At 42.6% G+C, this 21,806-nt stretch overlaps 1 protein-coding gene across 1 annotated transcript in view; it reads right to left on the bottom strand.

The window, feature by feature from the left end:
• The window catches only part of LOC140185431 (uncharacterized), a 37,878-nt gene extending 16,282 nt beyond the window's left edge, over positions 1-21,596 (bottom strand). Inside the window, exons 1-4 of the mRNA XM_072238771.1 lie at positions 21,174-21,596; positions 13,334-13,431; positions 12,725-12,752; positions 12,564-12,628 (exon numbers count right to left, since the gene is read on the bottom strand). Of these exons, the coding sequence (XP_072094872.1) occupies positions 12,564-12,628; positions 12,725-12,752; positions 13,334-13,431; positions 21,174-21,402 (420 nt within the window). The 5' untranslated portion in view covers positions 21,403-21,596. The remainder of the gene's footprint in view (positions 1-12,563; positions 12,629-12,724; positions 12,753-13,333; positions 13,432-21,173) is intronic.
• Positions 21,597-21,806: the final 210 nt, after the last annotated feature.

Below are 21,806 nucleotides of genomic sequence, written 5' to 3'. Positions count from 1 at the left end.
TGCAGTCAAACACAAGCTAAGACTTTTCTCTTTGGAGGCATGGACAGAGTGGACAGCCAGAGACTTCTCCAAGGGATGGTAATAGCTAGTATGAAGGGGTATAATTTTAAGATGATTGGAGGGATGTCAAAGGTAAGTTTTTTTTTAAATACAGAATCAGGTTTAATATTATTGATATGCTATGAAATTTGTTGTTTTGTGACTTGATGCTTAATGTCACCAAAACCAAGGAGATGATCGTCGATTTCAGACGGTCTCAGCCTGAGCACACACCCCTCAGCATCAGCGGCTCCACAGTGGAGAGAGTGGAAAACATCAAGTTCCTTGGGGTGCAGATCTCGGACAATCTCACCTGGTCCAGGAACGCCACTGGGATTGTGAAACGGGCCCAGCAGAGATTGCACTTTCTGAGGAAGCTTAAACAAGCATCACTCCCCACTAACATCTTAACCACACTCTGCAGAGGTGTGGTTGAGAGTGTGCTGATCTTTAGCATCACAACCTGGTACTCCAGCTGCAGTGCTGTCGACAAAAAAGCCTTGCAGAGGGTGGTTAGGGGAGCAGAGAAGGTTATTGGGGTCTCCCTACCTTCTGTCCAGGACCTCTTTCAGAGTCGATGCCTCCAGAAGACACGGTACATCATTAAAGACCCCTCACACCCTCTCCATGAACTGTTTGTTCTTCTGCCATCAGGCAAACGTTACAGGAGCATCAAAACTAAAACCACAAGGCTACTAAACAGCTTCCTCCCACAGTCAGTCAGACTGCTAAATAGCTGCTCTACCTGACTCTGCTTTGGACACTTTTAACTTGCACTGGACACTTATAACTTGATTTTAACTGACATGTGGCTGTTGTGTTTTACTATTTATTGTTATGTTTATTATTTAGTGTTGCGTTTGTTATGTTATGATTGCACTGCTCCTGGGAAACGCTGTCTCATTCTGCCCTGCAGAGCTGATGTAAGGTTAGAATGACAATAAAGTTTTTTGAATCTTGGATCTTTGAAATACACTTTAAACTTTGCAGAAATATATTTAAAAATTAAATTAAATAAGACCATAAGACATAGGAGCAGAAATAGGCCATTTGGCCCATCTAGTCTGCTCTGCCATTCAATCATGGGTGATCCTTTTTTCCCCTCCTCAGCCCCACTCCCCAGCCTTCTCCCATAACCTTTGTTGACATGTCCAATCAAGAACTTATCAAACTCTGCCTTAAATACACCCAACAAACTGGCTTCCAGCTGCCTGTGGTAATAAATTCCACAAATTTACCACCTTCCAGCTAAAGAAATTTCTCTGCATCTCTGTTTTAAATGGACGCCCTGCTATCCTGAGGCTGTGCCCTCTCGTCTTAGACTCCTCCACCATGGGAAACATTCTTTCCACATCTACTCTGTCTAGGTCTTTCAACTTTCGAAAGGTTTCAATGAGATCCCCCCTCAAGCTTCTGAATTCCAGCACGTACAGACCCAGAGCCATCAAATGTTCCTTGTATGATAACCCTTTCATTCCTGGAATCCTCCTTGTGAACCTCCTCTGAACCCTCTCCAAAGCCAGCACATCTTTTCTTAGATAAGGAGCCCAAAACTGTTCACAATACTCAAGATGAGGCCTCACCAGTGCCTTATAAAGCCTCAGCATCACATCCCTGCTCTTTTATTCTAGACATCTTGAAATGAATGAACATGGCATTTGCCTTCCTCACCACCAACTCAACCTGCAAGTTAACCTTCAGGGTGTTCTACACAAGGACTCTCAAGTCCCTTTGCATTTCAGATTTTTGGATTTTCTCCCTATTTAGAAAATAGTCTGCACATTTATTTCTAATACCAAAGTGCATGACTATACATTTTTCAACATTGTATTTAATTTGCCACTTTCTTGCCCATCCTCCTAATCTGTCTATGTCCTTCTGCATCCTACCTGTTTCGTAAACACTTCCTGCCCCTCCACCAATCTTCGTATCATCTGCAAATTAGCAACAAAACCATCTATTCCATCATTTAAATCATTTATATACAACATAAAAAGCAGTCCCAACACCGACCCTGCGGAACACCACTAGTCAATCAGACAAGGATCCTTTTATTCCCACTCGCTGCCTCCTTCCAATCAGCCAATACTCTAACCATGCCAACAACTTTCCTGTAATACCATGGGCTCTTAACTTCGTAAGTAGGTTTATGTGTAGCACCTTGTCAAAAGCCTTCTGAAAGTCCAAATATACAATATACACTGCATCCCCTTTATCTATCCTACTTGTAATCTCCTCAAAGAATTCCAACAGGTTCATCAGGCAAGATTTTCCCTGAAGGAAACCATGCTGACTTTGTCCTATCCTGTCCTGTGTCACCAAGTACTCCATAACCTCATCCTTAACAATTGACTCCAACATCTTCCCAACCACTGAGGTCAGGCAAACTGGTCTATAATTTCCTTTCTGAAAGAGTGGAGTGATATTTGCCAGAGTCCAATGATTTTTGGAAGATCATTACTAATGCCTCCACAATCACAACCACTACCTCTTTCAGAACCCTAGGGTGCAGTTGATCTGGTCCGGGTGACTTATGTACCTTTAGGTCTTTCAGCTTTTTGAGCACCTTCTCCCTTGTCATAGTAACTGCACTCACTTCTCTTCCTTCACACCCTTCAACACCTGGCATGCTGCTAGTGTCTTCCACAGTGAAGATTGATACAAAATACTCATTTAGTTCATCAGCCATCTCCTTGTCCCCCGTTATTATTTATCCGGCCTTATTTTCTAGTGGTCCTATATCCACTCTCATCTTTTTTTTTTATTTTTGACATACTTGAAAACACTTTTACTATCCACATTGATAATGTTTGCTAACTTGCTTTCATATTTCATTTTTTCCCTCCTAATAATTCTTTTAGTTGCTCTCTGTAGGTTTCTTAAAAGCTTCCCAATCCTCTATCTTTGCACTATATTTTGTTTTGTTGTATGCCCTCTTTTTGTTTTGCTCTTGCATTAGCTTTGACCTCCCTTGTCAGCCACAGTTGTACTAAAGTGGTGCAAAAAAACAGCAAACATAGTGTGTCCGTGTTCATGGGTTATTGATTGTGCATTCAGAGTGGTAAGTGCATTGGTGCATTAGATACATTAGGGATATTTACAAGACTCTTAGATAGTCACATGGATGAAAGAAAAATGGAGGGTTATAGTCTTTGTTGGGTGGGGGGGGGGAGTGTTAGATTGATCTCAGAATAGCTTAAAAGGTCAGCACTATGTTTATGCTTCTTATCTTGTCTTCAAGTTCCATCAAGTTACCTCTCATCCTCTTTCGCTCCAAACAGGAAAACCCTAGCTCAGTCAACCTATCCAAATAAGGGTCTAATTGAGACAGCATCCTGGTAAATCTCTTCTGCATCCTCTCTAAAGCTTTCCCAACCTTCTTATAATGAAGTGACCAAAACTGAACACAAGATTGCAAGTCTAACCTGAGATTTTTTTAAAAAAAGAGCTGCAACATTACCTCGTAACTCTTGACTCAATCTCTTGATTGATGAAGGCCAACACCCCATACACCACCCTAACCAACCTAGCAATTTCTGCTGGAACTTTGAGGGATCTACGGATGTGAACCCCAAGATCTTTCTGTTCCTCCACACTGCTAAGAATCTTGCCATCAACTCTGTATTCTGCCTTCAAATTCAATGTTCCAAAGTGAATCACTTCAAACTTTTCTGAATTGCACTTCATCTGCCACTTCTCAGCTCAGCTCTGCATTTTATCATTGCTCCATTGTAAGCTGCAACATTGTCTACACTATCTACAATAACACAAACCTTTGTGTCATCTGCAAATTTGCTAACTCACCCTTCCACTTCCTCATCCATGTCATTTATAAAAATCACAAAGAGGAGGGGGTCCCAGAACAGATCTCTGCGAACACCACTGGTCACTGACCTCCAAGAAGAATACACTCCATCTACTTCTACCCTCTGCATTCTGTGGGCAAGCCAAGTCTAAATCCATGTAGCCAAGCTTCCCTGGATCCCATGCCTCCTGACTCTCTGAATGAGCCTGCCACGGGGAACCTTATCGAACACTTTACAAAAATCCATATACACCACATCCACTGCTTTACCTTCCATCTTCAACGATATCCACCATCTAGGCCATGACATCTTTTCATAGCTACCATCGGGCAAAAGGTCCAGAAGCCTGAAGACCCACATCACCAGATTCAGGGGCAACTATTTAATTTTTTTTTAAAGACTGCTTATTCCTCTCCATAGATGCTGCCTGACCTGCCACGTTCCTCTAGTGTGTTGCTCTATCTTCATCAATTTGTTTTGTCACTTCCCTAAAGAATTTAATCAGGTTCACAAGGTACAACCTGCCCCTCACCAGGCCACTACTGTGCTTATGATAATGAACTCGATTTGAAACTGTTATCAAAACCCAGTTGGTTAATTGACGAAAGACGTTGATGGCTGGAACTCCTTTCTGCTTTTTGCAACATTCCTGGTCCTGTATATGGTCCAACAAGTGGTATCATACAACTTGGAATAAAACCCGACTAACGCTTCCCCAGGCAGGGGCAAGATTTAATTCCGTCATGACAATCAAAACAACTGTTGATATTCAGAATCTGAAACAAAACAGCAAAAGCTGCAACAGTTTGGCAGAGGAAAGAGAAATCTCTGCCAAGTGCTTCCAGCATTTCAAGTTGAAAAAAAAATCACTTTGAAACTGAAGGAGATCCAAAACAAACAAGTTACTTTAGATTGCTGAGATACTTGGAGAGGGATAGTCAGAACAAAGGTAAAATCACTGAAATGCCTGGGAGGCATAAGCTATTGATGGGTTAATAAAGGAAAATGGAGACAGAACACAGAGAAGCAGATAAGACTAGGAAGTTCAGGTCAGAAATTGTAGAAAAATGCCCAGTAAAATTACTAGAAGACAAAGTTGTCATAAGGGGGGCGTTGGGAGCAGACCCAAATGCAAGACACAGACACTGAAGTACTAGGAACAGGACTTGACTAGAGAGCTGGGACAAGACTTAGGACATTGACTAGGCAAGCGGGACCAGGACAAGGAACTGGGAACTAGGAGCCTGGGCTTGGACTCCGAGCCAGAGACTGGACAAGGACCCAGAACCTGGGTCTTGACTTGGGCTCGGACCCCGGAACTAGGCAAGGACATGACGTGGCTACAGGACTGGACATGGCTTAGGTTCCTCAAGGCGAGGACATGACAAGGCTTGGGTTCCTCGAGGCGAGGACATGACAAGGCTTGGGTTCCTCGAGGCGAGGACATGACAAGGCTTGGGTTCCTCGAGGCGAGGACATGACAAGGCTTGGGTTCGGACTCTGAGCTAGAGACTGGCCAAGGACCCAGAACCTGGGTCTTGATGCGGGCTTGGACTCTGAAACTAGGTGAAGACATGACATGGTCTTGGGAGACTGGACAGGACACAGGGCACTCCTGGACAGAACGAGAACATGAAACCTTGACTTGGTACTCAGGAACAGCCAACTGGACTTGGGACGGCAGGAACATGGAACACAGAGCCGGGACCCCTCCTTGGGAACAGGACATAGGGCCGGGACTCATCACAGAATGCTGAACATGACGGGATAGTTCTAAACACTAGGTAGCAGCAAACGGCCAGACCTACCTAGCAAAGGCGTGGACACAGAGACAGTTCCCAACACTAGGTTGCGGCAAACAGCCAGACCTACCTAGCGAAGGCGTGGACACAGAGACAGTTCCCAACACTAGGTTGCGGCAAACAGCCAGACCTACCTAGCGAAGGCATAGACACAGAGACAGTTCTCAACACTAGGTTGTGGCAAACAGCCAGACCTACCTAGCAAAGGCGTGGATACAGAGACCGTTCTAACTCAACAATAGACAGTTCCTTATCTTGATACAGCAAGGCTCCGGTCTTGCTCCGGTAGTTGAACTTGACAAGGTTGCAGGGCAAGGCTCCAGACACAGGTTGCAGGCTTCAGAAGGAAGGGGAAGGGAAGGGAAGGGAACAGGCCAGCCTCAGGGTAACGGCAAAGACAGCCTGGCTTACCCAACAGAGGCAAGGACAGGATAGTGACAAGACAAACCAGCAACCACACTTGAACCAAGGGCCACTTATATTCCCAACCCCAAGACGAGCATCAGGTGCCTATGATTAAGCCCAACTGAAACAAGGGACAGCCGGAAGGCCGGAAGACCCGGAGTCCGGAGTCCACGGACCAGACCGTGAACCGGAACGCGGACTTCATGGACCGGACCATGACAAAAGTAGAATTATAAAAGTTGAATATTGTGCTCCAAACAAAAGGGTATAGGTTTAAGATCAGAAGGAAGAGAATTAAACAGGATATCAGGGGCAGTTTGAGATAATTAGCTAGATAATTACATGGATAGGAGAGGTTTAAAGGGCTATGGGCCAAATGTAAACAGATAGGATAAGGCTGAGATCACAGCCAAGTTGTTTGTACAGATACACAGTTCAGAAAATTTATCTGAAGAAGGGAGAAGGAGAAGGGAAAGAACAATGAGTCAACACCCAGGTGTGTTAAACAGGAGGGAAGAAATAGATGATATAATTGATGATCCATTTACATTGGCAGAAATGGTGAGAGCAATAAAGAGATCGAGACCAACCTCCCCAGGGAAAGATCTGATATGCTCTGTGATGCTAAAAAATCTAGGAGAAGGAGCGCTCTTGAAGTTGCTGCATTTTTATAACAGAGTGTGGGAGGAGGGAAGATTACCAAGTGCATGGAAAGAAGCAGTAGTAATTCCAATAAGGAAACCTGGCCAGGATCCATCAAAACCCACTAGCTACAGACCAATAGCATTAACATCAAATATATGTAAGATAATGGAAAGGATGATAACAGAAGGTTATTGTATGAGCTTGAGAAGAGGGGAAGCTGGCAAGTTATCAGAGTGGTTTTTTGGAAGGGAAGGAATTCCATGGACTTAGTGATAAGGTTAGAGACTGAAATAAGAAAGGCCCAAGCAAATAAAGAGTCAGTAGTTGCAGTGTTTTTTGACATAGAAAAAGCCAATGATATGATGTGGAAGGAAGGATTGTTAATTAAACTGCACAAGATGGGGGTTGGTGGGAGAGTTTTTAATTGGATTAAAGGTTTTTTGTTTGGTAGAAAAATTCAAGTTCGGATTGGATAAGAATTATCAAATCAGTACATAGTGAGAAATGGCACACCTCAAGGTAGTGTGATTAGCCCGTTACTTTTCATCATTATGATCAATGATGTCTTCACAAAGGTACCAGTGGATATAGGTAGGTCACTGTTTGCGGATGATGGGGCCTTGTGGAAAAGAGGCAGGAACATGGACCATATAATCAGGAAACTACAAGAAGCAATTGATGAAGTGGTGGAGTGGGGTTATGATTGGGGATGTAGATTTTCAGTAGAAAAAACTCAAAACTGTATTTTTCACCAGGAAAAGAATTGAGGTGGGGAAGAAGTTAAGGATGTATGGGATTGAATTAGAAAGGGTTGGATCATTTAAATTTCTGTGAGTTATATTTGATTCACAATTAAGATGGGCAGACCATATCAGGAAAGTTGAGGAGAAATGTAAAAAAGTAATAAATGTGTTGAGATGTTTGATTGGTAGGGAGTGGAGAGCAAGTTGTTCAGCATTGAAGAGAATGTATGTGGCTTTAGTAAGATCTGTGTTGGACTATGGAAATATAGTATATGGATCAGCAGCTAGGTCTCTTATAAGGAAACTGGATGTGATTCAGGCTCCGGCTTTGAGAGTGTGCAGTGGGACTTTTAAAACATCACCAGTATCAGCCCTACAGGTAGAAATGTGAATAATGCCTTTGGAACTAAGAAGGATGCAATTGATGGCAAGCTACTGGGCTAATTTGCAATGATTCTCACCCTGCAAAAGGAGTGTTGCAGGAGTGCTGGGAAAATGGGAGGTTTCAGAGGGATAACTTTAGTCAGGTAGGGAATGATATTGCTAAAGAATGTGGAGTGTTTGCTCTAAGGATAAGTCCTTCAGTAGTTTATCTGGTTGTAGCTCCATAGAAGCTTGTATGGCCTGACATAGACTGGCATTTGTTAGAGGTAAAAAGGAAAGGAAAGTATAAAACTGATTTGGTAAGTGCATTTAATTGTCATGTGATGGAAAAGTATAGTGATTATACTCAGATTTATACGGATGGTGCTAAGGAACCTGAAATAGGAGTGACAGGGTTTGGGGTGGCTATACCAGCAAAAGAAATTGGAATCAGCAGAAGAACATCTGATAAGTTAGGGGTGTTTACAGTGGAGATGCTGGCAGTGTTGGTTGCGTTGCGATGGGTGGAGAAAGCTAGACAAGTCAAAGTGTTGATATGCTCAGATTCATCCTCAGTTCTAGCAAGTTTAAGGTCTTTTCACTCAAACAGTCGGCAAGATGTACTTTATGAAGTCCTTCAGTCAGTCACAAGAATTGCAAATCAGGGGGGTCAGGTAACATTTCTATGGATTCCAGCACATGTAGGGGTGAAGGGGAATGAGAGGGTGGATGAGTTGGCAAAGAGAGCGTTAAAGAAAGAAATATAGAAATGCACATTCGTATCAGTAAAGCAGAGGTTAAGTGTGTAATCTGGGAAAAAAAAATCAAGCAAATGTAGCAAGAAAGATGGGACAGGGAGGGGAAAGAGAGGCATTTATATGAAATACAAAAGAGTGTTGCAGTTACTAGGGTAGGTAATGGAAACAGAAGAGAGGAAATTGTGTGGACTAGGTTAAGGCTGGGCCACTGTGCATTAAACAAAACATTGAAAATGATAGGGAAACACCAGACAGGATTGTGTGAGGAATGTCAGGAAGAGGAGTCAGTAGAACATGTAGTTCTGAGTTGCAGGAAGTATGGGATACAGAGAGAGATGATGAGAATCAATCTAAGGGAATTGAGGGTGCAGGAATTCACATTAAAAGGGTTGCTGGGCAAGGGTGAGAGAGCACAGGTCAGGGTATTCTTAGCTTTCTTAAGGAGTACAGGGTTTTTTTTTATTGGATATGACGGATAAACAGGAATACGGTACTAGGATGGCCAAGGATGGGAGGATAAAGTGTAGGTTGGTGTGTGTGTGTGAGAGAGAGAGAGATTGGGTGAAGGGATTTAGAATCTAAGTCTGTTGCACACTCTGGAGCAGAAGGTGGCGGTAATGCACCATTAAGCTGGGTGCCAACCGCCGTAAAACAAGATGGAGAAGAAGAGCAGTGAACAGATAGGACTAGCTTGCTTTCATGAGTTGGGCCAAAGGGCCTGTTTCTATACTGTATTGCTCTATGAATAGTTTACAGAATAGGCCATAAACAGATAAGGAGAGCTGCAGAGATCAATATTAAATCTGGAAGGCTGCAACACATGCAGTGCAAGATGAGATGCTATGCCTCAAGATCACATTGAGCCTCATTATAACAGTGTAAGAAACCACGTAGAGCTCACAGTGAGAGCGGAAGGGAAAAGTCAAGTGACTGGTAACTCTGATCTGTGATTCGTTTCACTAATATTGTACATTAAAAAAAAGCATTATGAGCACTGGATGCAAACCAGTGGCCTAGAAGGAATGAAAATGATTTGCTGTTTCACTTGGAAGGATTGTTTGTTCCCTGAGAGGTGACAAGGGAAAAGTTGACAAGATGTGAATTCCATTTCCTGTTGTGTGTATGGTTACAGATAGATGAATGCTACAGGGTGTGGCAAAGGGAACAGTGCTATCAGAATGCTGAAAGGGAGGGTATGAGAAGATGTGTCTGCTGCTGGAATCTCACTGAAGATAATAGATATTGTGAAAGATCATCTACTAAATGCAGAGGCAGGTGAGGTGGAAATGAAGGCCGGGAAACTCAAAGCCAAAGTCAAATTCGAGTTTATTGTCAAATGCACTTGTGCATGTATGCAGAGGTGCAATGAAAAATTTATTACAGTGCATGACAGGCAGATAGCTCCATTCACAAGGAAAAAACATAAATTAAAGCATAAACATAAATAGGGGTCAGCAATACTGGATTGACTGTTATGTAATGAGTCAGAGGAGATTAGAGAGCTTAAGGTGAAAGAACCCTTCGGAACCAGTGATCACGATATGATTGTGTTCAACTTGAAATTGGATAGGGAGAAAGTAAAGTCTGATGTAGCAGTGTTTCAGTGGAGAAAGGGAAATTACAGTGGTATGAGAGAGGAGTTGGCCAAAGTAAATTGGAAGGAGATTCTGGCAGGGATGTCAGCAGAGCAGCAATGGCATGAGTTTCTTTGAAAAATGAGGAAGGTGCAGGATAGATGTATTCCAGAAACAAAGAAATACTCAAATGGCAAAATAGTACAACTGTGGCTGACAAGGGAAACCAAAGCTAAAGTAAAAACAAAAGAAGGGCATACAACAACACAAAAGTTAGCGGGAAGATAGAGGATTGGGAAGCTTTTAAAAACCTACAGAGAGCAACTAATAAAATCATCAGGAGGGAAAGATGAAATATGAAAGCAAGCTAGCAAACAATATCAAAGTGGATAGTAAAAGCTTTTTCAAGTATGCAAAAAATAAGAGAGATGAGAGTGGATATAGGACCACTAGAAAATAAGGCCAGAGATATAACAATGGTGGCCATGGAGATGGCAGACGAACTAAGTAAGAATTTTGCATCAGTTTTCACTGTGGAAGACACGAGCAGTGTGCCAGGTGTTGTAGTGTGTGAAGGAAGAGAAGTGGGTGCAGTTACTATTACAAGGGAGAAGGTGCTCAAAAAGCTGAAATACCTAAGGGTACTTAAGTCACCTGGACCAAATGAACTGCACCCCTGGGTTCTGAAAGGGGTAGCTGTAGAGATTATGGAGGCATTGGTAATGATTTTTCAAAAATCATTGGGCTCTGGCAAATATCACTCCACTCTTTAAGGAAGGCAGCTGAAAGGAAATTATAGACCAGTTAGCCTGACCTCAGTAGTTGGGAAGACATTGGAGTCAATTGTTCAGGATGAGGTTATGGAGTACTTGGTGACACAGGACAAGATAGGACAAAGTCAGCATGGTTTCCTTAAGGGAAAATCTTGCCTGATGAATCTGTTGGAATTCTTTGAGGAAATTACAAGTAGTATAGATAAAGGGGATGCAGTGGATGTTGTCTATTTGGACTTTCAGAAGGCCTTTGACAAAGTGTCACACATGAGGCTGCTTACCAAGTTAAGAGTCCATGGTATTACAGGAGAGTTGCTAACATGGTTAGAGCATTGCCTGATTGGTAGGAGGCAGTGAGTGGGAATAAAAGGGTCCTTGTCTGGTTGGCTGCCGGTGACTAGTGGTGTACTGCAGGGGTCAGTGTTGGGACCACTTCTTTTTATGTTGTATATAAATAATTTATATGATGGAATAGATGGCTTTGTTGCCAAGTTTGCAGATAATACGTAGATTGGTGGAGTGTTGAGGAAACAGGTAGGCTGCAGAAGGATAGACAGATTAAAAGAATGGGCAAGAAAGTGGCAAATGAAATACAATGTTGGAAACTGTATGGTCATACACTTTGATAATAGAAATAAATGTGTGGACTATTTTCTGAATGTGGAGAAAATCTAAAAATATGAGGTGCAAAGGGACTTAGAAGTCCTTGTGCAGGTTGATTTGATGATGAAGAAGGCAAATGCAATGTTAGCGTTCATTTCAAGAGGTCTAGAATACAAGAGCAGGGATGTGATGCTGAGGCTTTATAAGGCACTGGTGAGGCTTCACCTTGAGTTTTGGGCTCCTCATCTAAGAAAAGATGTGCTGGCATTGGAGAGGTTTCAGAGGAAGCTCACAAGGATGATTCCAGTAATGAAAGGGTTATCATACGAGGAAAGTTTGTTAGCTTTGGGTCTGTAATCACTGGAATTTTGAACGATGAGGTGAGATCTCATTGAAAACTTTTGAGTGCTGAAAGACCTAGACAGAGTAGGCGTGGAAGGGTGTTTCCCATGGTGGGGGAGTCGAGGACAAGAGGGCACAGACTCAGGATAGAGGGACATCCATTTAAAACAGAAATATGGAGAAATTTCTTTTGCCAGAGAGTGGTGAATTTGTGGAATTTTTTTTTTACCACTGATGGCTGTGGAGGCCACGTTGTTGGGGTATATTTAAGGCAAAGCTTGATTGGTTCTTGATTGGATATGGCATCAAAGGTTACAGGGAGAAGGCAGATGAATGGGGTTGAGAAGAAAAAAGATCAGCCATAACAGAATGGCGGAGCAGACTCGATGGGCCAAATGGCCAAATTCTGCTCCGATGTCTTATGGTCCAAATGGAGGAAAACCACACAGTCACGGTTGATTGTACAAACTCCTTGCAAACAGTAGCGAGAATAGAACAGAGGCCACTGGCGTTGTAATGGTATTATGCTAGTTACCTCACTATCATGCACCCAATGTTCCAAGCAGGAATGATTTCAGCCAGGGGAATGTGTATGTTGGTGGAGAAGAACTGGCTGGGTCTCTAATGAAGCAAGAAACTGAAGGTACCCGGACCAGCTCCAGCTCTTGTCATGTCTAATCTGCATGTTTTAGAAGCTGCATAATACTCACCTGTTTGCTCCCTTTAGCAGAACATGGGTGACCTTGTAGTGTATCCCTGACAGCACGTTTTCTTTCTGAAAAAGAACCATCAAAAATGACAATGGACACCATCATAGATACTTAAAAGAAACCTAGACAATTTCTATAACAAAATCATTTAAATCTCTTACTGTTATTTAATTTCCAGGCCACATCTTCCTGTAGGGGGAGAAAAATAATACCTTAATCATCCTTACTTAAAACAAATGTTAAACAATAAATCTATAAACTTTAAGCATGAAATTCCTTATCAGTTTTACAAAACCATTTTGAAGAGAATCTGATAACACAATTCAGGCATTGATCGTGAGGATAGTCAGAGGTTTTTTTCCCAGGGCTGAAATGGCTAGCACCAGAGGGCACAGGTTTAAGGTGCTGGGGAGTAGGTACAGAGGAGATGTCAGGGGTAATTTTTTTACTCAGAGAGTGGTGAGTGCATGGAATGGGCTGCCGGCAACAGTGGTGGAGGCGGATACAATAGGGTCTTTTAAGAGACTTTTGGATAGGTACATGGAGTTTAGAAAAATAGAGAGCTATGGGTAAGCCTAGTAATTTCGAAGGTAGGGACATGTTCGGCACAACTTTGTGGGCCGAAGGGCCTGTATTGTGCTGTAGGTTTTCTATGTTTTTCTAATTCTCCCTGGCTTCTTGTGTTACATTTCAAATATGTTGCATGCTTAAATTTTATGGACTTCCCTGAAGAAATGCTTTACTTGAAGCTGGAATGGAGAAAGGGGCACCTGGAAGTCTTTTAGCTCTTGTCCTTTGGCTTTGCGGTAATTACGGAGGAGATCTCGGACAGGCAGACGAACTCTTACTCCCAAATACTTCTCGGATTCTGTATTCGTTTGATGATTTGCACCCAAGGGAAAAGAAAGTTAGAGAGAAAAGTTAACTTTATTTGTCACACGTACATCAAAACATGGCAACATAGAGTGAAATGTGTCATTTGCATCAAATCAAATCAGCAAGGGCTATGCTAAGCTGCTAGCAAAGTAAAAGACAGAAGTTACTGGTCATTCATAGAGAAATGTTTGTGCTTGCATATTACTTTATACCTCATTAAAATCCTTTGAATGTTGCTGTAGTGCTAATTAATAATCTTCCCTGGTGACATATAATAAGTGAACATTTAAGTCACAGAGTCACATCGTCATACAGCGCATAAACAGGCCCTTCAGCCCATCTAGTCTGTGCCAAACTTCTATTCATCCTAATTCCATTATCCATTGCCCTCCATATCCCTCCCAGCCATGTACATAACCAAACTTCCCTTCTGCTGGCAGCTCATTCCACACTTGCACTACTCTCTAAGTGAAGAAGTTTCCCCTTAAATATTTCACCCTTAACCTATGACCTCCAGTTGTAGTCTCACCCAACCTCAGTTGAAAAAGCCTGCTTTCTTTACCCCATCTATACCCCTCATAATTTTGTATACCTCTATCAAATCTCCCCTCATTCTGCATTGCTCCAGGAATTAAAGTCCTGTTCAACCTTTCCTTATAACTCAGACTATGTTGAGACCTTCATCTGGTTATGAAATTATGAAATACAGACAGGATCAAAAGGGAATGTTAATGAACTGATAAAGTTGAGTCTAGACATTCAAGTTCTCATCATATATTTAATAGATTCACAACTCCAAAGAATTGAATAGACTTTTAATTCCAAAATTTGCTTAATTAATTGACAGTTACTCTTGTGGAAATTGAACTCATGTCCATGGATAATTAGCTCAATTAACACAGCATTTTAAACTCAATACCATTGCTCTCCTCTCCCTCTGTAGTTTGTCATTCAATCATTCATTGATACATAGGATGATTGAAGAAGGCCATTCGGCCCTTCAAGTCTGCTCTGCTATTCGTACACACAAGAGATTCTGCAGATGCTGGAAATTTAGAGCAACACACACAAAATGCTGGAGGAACTCAGCAGGTCAGGCAGCGTCTACCAAGAGGAATACACAGCTGATGTTTTGTACTGAGACCCTTCATCAGGATTTCAATTCCAGTTGGAATGGTATCACTTTTTCCATGGTCCCTACAGAATGTGACTATACTTCCTAGCACTCTACTCCTTGTAAACATTATCCTGCCTCCCAGTGTCTCCTTTTCCACCTCTTTTCTAGAAGTTCCACCATCCATTGAGTTCTTTCAAAATGTCTTCCTTTTCAATTGATGGGGGATTCCCTTCTATTGTGGCTGATGAAACCTAAAACTGCTCACTCTATTTTCCACACTTTGCCTGGATGTCCTGTCTCCTCAGCCCAGAACCACAACAAAGTTTGCCTTCACTTCCATCTTACCAGCCTTCACATTCAACACCAACCAACTTCATCTTACCTACCTCTTTTCCATTTCAGCATCTTAACCTATTCTAATCCTCGAAACATCTCCTCTTCTTGCCCTTTATTTCATTCCATTCAGGGACATACATGGGAACTTACTTAGAAAAACTTTTGTCAGTACATGTTAAACCGATGCATATCATGCATTAGTGAATCCTTGGTAGTCTGTGCAGAATTGAAAGCCTGTGTTATGCCTCTGCTGCCTCTTCTTCATCCAGAACCTCCTCTCTGTGTCACAGTAATTTGCTTGCATAGCTTACTTATCGCTTCATCGCACACCATCTACTGAATTAAGTTGGAGTGATCACTCTGTGGAACATCTTTGTTCTGTCTGTGAAGGCAACCCAAGTTTCCATTCACTGGTCACTTTAATTCTCTGATCCATCCTAACTCTGAACTTTTTTTCCTTGGCTCCTCAATCTATTCCAATACATCTCAATATGGAAAATAATGCCTCATCTCCCCAACTCAACATTCACCCATGGAGCTCAACAAATCCAGACAGTAATCCACCCAGGAACCTCCCTTCCATGGACTCTGTCTATACTGCCTCAGTAAAGCAGCCAGCAAAATCAAAGACCCCACCCACCCCAGACATTCTCTCTTCTCCCCTCCCCCACAGGAGGGAAGATACAAAAGTCTGAAAGCAAGGGTCATCTGGCCCAAGGACAGCTTTTATCCCTCTTGTATGATTAAATGGACTCTTGACCTCACAGTCAATCTTGTTATGATCTTGCAGTTTAACATTTATCGACACTGCAATTTTTTTAGTAACTGTTCCACTTTATTCTGCGTTCTGTGATTGTTTTACTTTGTTCTATCTCAATGCACTGTGTAATGATTTGATCTGCATGGACAAGTTTTTCACTAGACACGTGACAATAATAAACCAATATCAATACCATAGCCGTCTATACTTTATAAACACAACAGATTCTAGAGATGATGAACTGCAGAGTACACACTCAGCAGGTCAGCACCATCTATGGAGAGGAATAATGATTCGACGTTTCAGGACGAGACACTGAATCAGAACCATTTTCTTTTGTTTATCTAGATGACCCCTGCCACTTTGCTGAACACAACTGGTCACTTTGTTTGCTCCTGCCTTCCATTCAATCACACACCTGCTGAAATCCTTTAACCTGCTGCGATGAACAATCATGAGACTGAAATGCTAATCAATTCAGTCAGCATGCTTGCTACTTCCAATGGTTACCACATAGTTTCATCCTCTGTAGCTTTTCACTTCTAGATCTTTACCCTGTACCACTGGATCTGGACTTCAGAGATCAAGAGAGGGGAACTGCCCCAGCACAAAGGCTTTTCCAGTTAAAAACCTCTCCCGCATAGGTGACCAGCCATTGCTGGATACGAAGGTCAACTGACCATCGTCACTCTGTCAAATGGCACTGACTCATAGAAACCCTTGAAAGCAAATAATAAAGCAAAGCCAAATTGAATTCACAACTTCCTTTATGTCAGACCTTCGATACAGTTAAATGTCCCAATGTGTCCTGTAGGAAAATTTTCAGTGAGCTGCACAAGAAAGATCTCAACACGGAAACCCAAGTGTCTGGTTGAAGAAATTTTGGTGTTTTCTTAGACAAGAGGGAGGTGGAGACAGAGAGAATGTAAGGGAAAATGTATTTAGCCAGAGGGTGTCACAGATGCCTGTGACGGCCAAGTCATTGGATACACTTTAAAGCACAGGTTGATAGGTTCTTGATTAGTCAGCGTGTCAAAAGCTATGGGGAGAAGGCAGGAGAATGGGGTTGAGAAGGATAATAAATCAACTATGATAGAATGATGAAGCAGACTTGATGGGCTGAATGGCCCTATTCTGCTCCTATGTCTTATGGTCTTTTGGAAAGAATTTAGAATTTGAGCTGTTGGCAGGTAACGATGAAACAACTCTGAGAAGAGCCAAGAACATATCGGGTAGTTGGAGGGCTGTGGGTGGGGTGGGTTCCTGACCCAAAGGACATGCAGAGACTGTGGTCATGATTAGACTTGTTAATGGAATTTTCCACACTTGGGTGTTCATGAAGTGGGAGGCGATGTAAGGAAGGTGTGATCTAGGTGCAAGTTAGGATGGGGTAGCAGAGTTTACAACAAGCTTTCAAAATGCAGAATAAGCTATACTGACCAGGGTGCACCAGAACATCAGCGCTGGAATGACAAGGAGACACTAAAGTTTTAATAGAGTATCTGGTTCAGGTAAGCTGGATTAGTGATGTGAAAGAGGTAGACAGAGGTGGATGCACAGATACATGACCCTACTCTCAACATGATAACACTCTGAACAACCCGAACAAAAAAAAACAGAAATGCTGAAAGAACTCAACTACGCAAGCAGCTTCTATGGAAGGAGAAGCCAGTTAACCTCCTAACCCCTCCTCACCAACTATAAACAGAAAACTTTGCAGCTTTTATTACCACAACCTCTTATCCCTCTTAACTCCATTCAACTGCCTTCTCCCTGGAACCTTTGACGTCCTAATCAGGAACTCTTCAACCTCTGCTTTAAATATACCCAATGACTTGACATCCACAGCTGTCTGTAACACTCCACAGATTCTGGCTGACAAAATTCCTCCTCACCTGAGTTCTAAAGGGATACCCTTCTATTCTGAGGCTATGTCCTCTGATCTTAGACTCCCCCAAAATAGGAAACATCCTCTCCACATCCACTCTATAGGTAGGTTTGATAGGTTTCAATGAGGTCACCCTGCATTCTTCTGAATTCCAATGAGAAGAGGCCCAGAGCATTAAACACTCTTCATATGACAGCCATTCAATACTGGAATCAAATTCGTGAACCTCCTTTGAATCATCCTCTATCTTAGCAAATCCTTTCTAAGATAAGAGGCCCAAACCTGCTCCCAATACTCCAAGTGAGGCCTCACCAGTGCTTTATAAAGTCTCAATATTACATCCTTGCTTTTCTATCCCAGTCCTCTTGAAATGAATGCTAACTTCACATTTGCCTTCCTCAACACCAGCTCAACCTGTAAATTAACCCTCAGGGAATCCTGCACAAAGAGTCCCAAGTTTCTTTGTTCCTCTGAGTTTTGAATTTTCTCTCCATTTAGGAGATAGTCTATACTTTTATTTCTTCTACCAAAGTGCAAGACTATACACTTCCCAACACTGTATTCCATTGGCCACCTCTTTGCCCATTCTTCTAATCTGTCCAATTCCCTCTGTAGCCTCTCTACTTCCTCAAACCTACCTACTCCTACACCTATCTTCATATCATTTCCAAACCTGATCATAAAGCCATCAACTCCATCATCCAAATCATTGACATATAATGTAAAAAGAATTGGTCCCAACACAGACCCCTGCAGAACACAACTAGTCACCAGCAGCCAACCAGAAAAGGCTGCCTTCATTTCCACTCTTTGCCTCCTGCCAAAAAGTCACTCCTTTTTCCATGCTAGTATCTTTCCTGTAATCCAAGTAAACAACATCCACTAACTCTCCTTCATCTATCTTGCCTGTTATTTCCTCAAAGAATTCCAACAGATTTTATCAGGCAGGATTTATTTTAAAGGAAACCATACTGACTTTGGCCTACTTTACCATGTGCATCCAAGTATCTTGGAACCTCATCCTTAATAATGGACTCCCAACATCTTCCCAGCCACTGAAGTCAGGCTAACTGGGTGATAATTTCCTTTCTTTTGTCTCCCTCCTTTCTTAAAGAGGGGAGTGACATTTGCATTTTCCAGTCCTCTGGAACCATTCCAGAATCCAGTGATTCTTGAAAGATCATTACGAATGCATCCACAATTCCTTCAGCTACATCTTTCAAAACCTTGAGAGGTAGTCCATCTGGTCCAGGCGACTTATCTATCTTCAGCTTTTCAGCTTCCCAAGCACCTTCTCCTTAGTAATAGCATCAACACTCACTTCTGCCAACGACCCTCTCAAATTTCTAGCATTCTGCAAGTGCCTTCCACAGTGAAGACTGATGCAAAACACTTATTTAGTTTGGCCATCATGTCTTTGTCCCCTATTACTACCTCTCCAGTGACATTTTCCAGAGGTCCAATATCCACTTTCACCCCTCTTTTACTCTTTATACATTTGAAAAAACTTTTGGTATCCTCTTTTACAATACTGGCTAGCTTACTTTCATAATTCATCTTTCCTCTCTTTATGGTTTTTCAGTTGCCTTCTGCTAGTTTTTAAAAGCTTCCCAATCTTCTACCTATACATATTAAATAATATATATAGAAAGTAGAAGATTGGGATATATATAAAAACTTCTTCATCTTTGGGATGTATCTTTCCTGCGCCTTCCGAATTGTTCTTAGAAATTCCAGCCATTGTTCTGCCATCATCCCTGCTCATGCCCCCTTCCAATCAGCTTTGGCCAACTCTTCTCTCATGCTTTTGTAATTCCCTTCACTCCACTGTAACATTGATACATTTGACTTTATCTTCTTCCTCTCCAATTGCAGGGTGAATTCTATCATATTATGATCACTGTGTCTCAAGGGTTCCTTTACCTTAAGCTCCCTTTTTCCTAGTGGGTTGAATCTCAAGTTGCTCTAAAAAGCCATCGCATAGGAGTTTCAAGAATTCCCTCTCTTGAGATCCAGCACCAATCCAACTTTCCCAATCTAACTGCGTATTGAAATCCCCCATTACTATTGTAACATTGCCCTCTGTACATGCCTTTTCTGTCTCCCATAGTAATTTGTATCCCACATCCTGGCTACTGTTGAGAGGCTTATATATAACTTCCATTAGGATCTTTTTACCCTTTCATTTTCTTAATTCTACCCACAACGTTTCTACATCTTCCTATCCTATGTCACCTCTTTCTAAGGGTTTGATTTCATTTTTTTTTTACCAACAGAGCCACCCCACCTCCTCTACCTACCTGCTGTCCTTTCCGTACAATGTGTATTCTTGGATGTTAAACTCCCAACTATAATCTTCTTTCAACCACGACTCATTGACACCCACAATGTTATACCCGCCAATCTCTAACTTTGCTACAAGATCATCTACCTTATTCTGCATACTGCGTGCATTCAAATATAACCTCTTCAGTCCCGTATTCATCACCCTTGTCGATTTTGTCCCCATGTTACACTGCAACTCATCCCACTGATTCCAATTTCCCCCCCATCATCTGCTTCCTTCCTGACAGTCTCAATCTGAACCCCTGTCCCCTGCACCAGTTTCACAGTCACACAGTCACCTGCCAAATTATCCTATTCTTACCCTCACTGCCACGTGGCACAGGCAGCGATCCAGAGATTACTACCCTGGAGTTCCGACTTTCCAGCTCTCTACCTAACTCTCTCTATTCTCTCTTCAGGACTTCCTCATTTCCTATCAATGTCGTTGGTATTAATATGTACCACGACTTCTGGATGTTCAAGTTCCCCCCTTAGAATGCTGACTGCTGTGGATCCGATCCGAGACGTCCCTGACCCTGGCACCTGAGAGGCAACATACCATCCGGATGCCTTTTAGATATGCACAGAATCTCCCGTCCGCTCCTAATTCTGGAATCCCCTATCACTACCGCACTCTTCCGGACCAGAGGCAGGATCACTGCGGTTCCCCCGGTAGGTTATACCCCAACCCCAACAGTATCCAAAGCGGTAAACTTATTATTGAGGGGAACAGCCACGGGCTACTCTGCACTGGCTGCCTATTCCAGTAATTAGCTCAAGGTACTGTATGTCTGATGTAAATGTTTAACATTCAGAAGTTCAAAGTACATTATCAAGGTATATATCCTGTGCACAGCCTCGAGATTAATCTTCTTACAGGCAGCCACAAAAACAAAGAAAGCCAACAGAACACATTTTAAACAGACCATCAAACACCCAATATGCGCAAAAAAAACATCGTGCAAACAATAAAAAGTACACAAATAACACTCAGAACTAAAGTTGTTGACGAAAGTGAGTTCACGTCACTGCAGCCGGTACTAGGAGTCCGTTAGTTGCAGCCAGAGTTTCATTTCAGCGCAGAGACTCGTAAACTTTGTGGAGCAGCTTAACACCGGTCCGGCACTGACATCCAGACCTTTTCAATCTGGCCCGGCACTGAAATGGGTCAAACACCGACTCGTTCCTCGCTCTCGAGCCAGGGCCCCACTGCCTCGATTAGGCTCGTACCCGACCTTTTTAATACCTGGAGACCCAAACCACAACCCATACTTTACTGCCATACTTACTACAGTGGAGGTATCTTACCACCTTGGTTCTTGCTCGCCGCTTCTGGCCTGGTCTTTCGTTCCTGCTTGCAGAACCGGGAGACTGTCGCAGAGGGAGAACGGGGACTCTGCAGCGTGCAGACGCCGGGAATGGTTGGCACTTCTCCGGCTGGAAGAGGCAGGTCGTTCCCCTGGAAGCAGCAGTCTATCTCACTGTCATTGCTGCTCTGATCGCGCAAGTTATCTGGACTCAGCACTTTGCACAGCATATCGTGTCCTAATATGGCCGGGCCAACGCAACGTCAGGTGTATCGTGCAACACCCGGGGACATAAGAGCCTGAAAAGCTCTGCCTCCACTGCTCACTACTGATGTACGACAGATATCAATCCTGACTCTTGATGGGGTTTTTTCTTAAAAGAAAATGAACGGGCACATTTAAGAGGAAGGATTTGAAACATGATCCTTTGACGGTCGGACTTGCGTCAATTCCACTGATTGGTGCATTTGTCAATCGCAGCTCGACCAGCTACTTCGCAATCCTTCACTTCTACTGAACGTGACACGTTTTTCTTCAAACTTATTTTGCAGGAGTTGAAAGTAAATATAGAGGAGGATTTGAAGATGCAACGTAATTCTGTTGCTTTTTGTCAGCGTTTTCATAGACTCATTGG

Source organism: Mobula birostris, chromosome 20 (genome assembly GCF_030028105.1).
Source record: "Mobula birostris isolate sMobBir1 chromosome 20, sMobBir1.hap1, whole genome shotgun sequence".
NCBI classification, from domain to species: domain Eukaryota; kingdom Metazoa; phylum Chordata; class Chondrichthyes; order Myliobatiformes; family Myliobatidae; genus Mobula; species Mobula birostris.
This window is presented reverse-complemented; position numbering and strand designations above follow the sequence as displayed.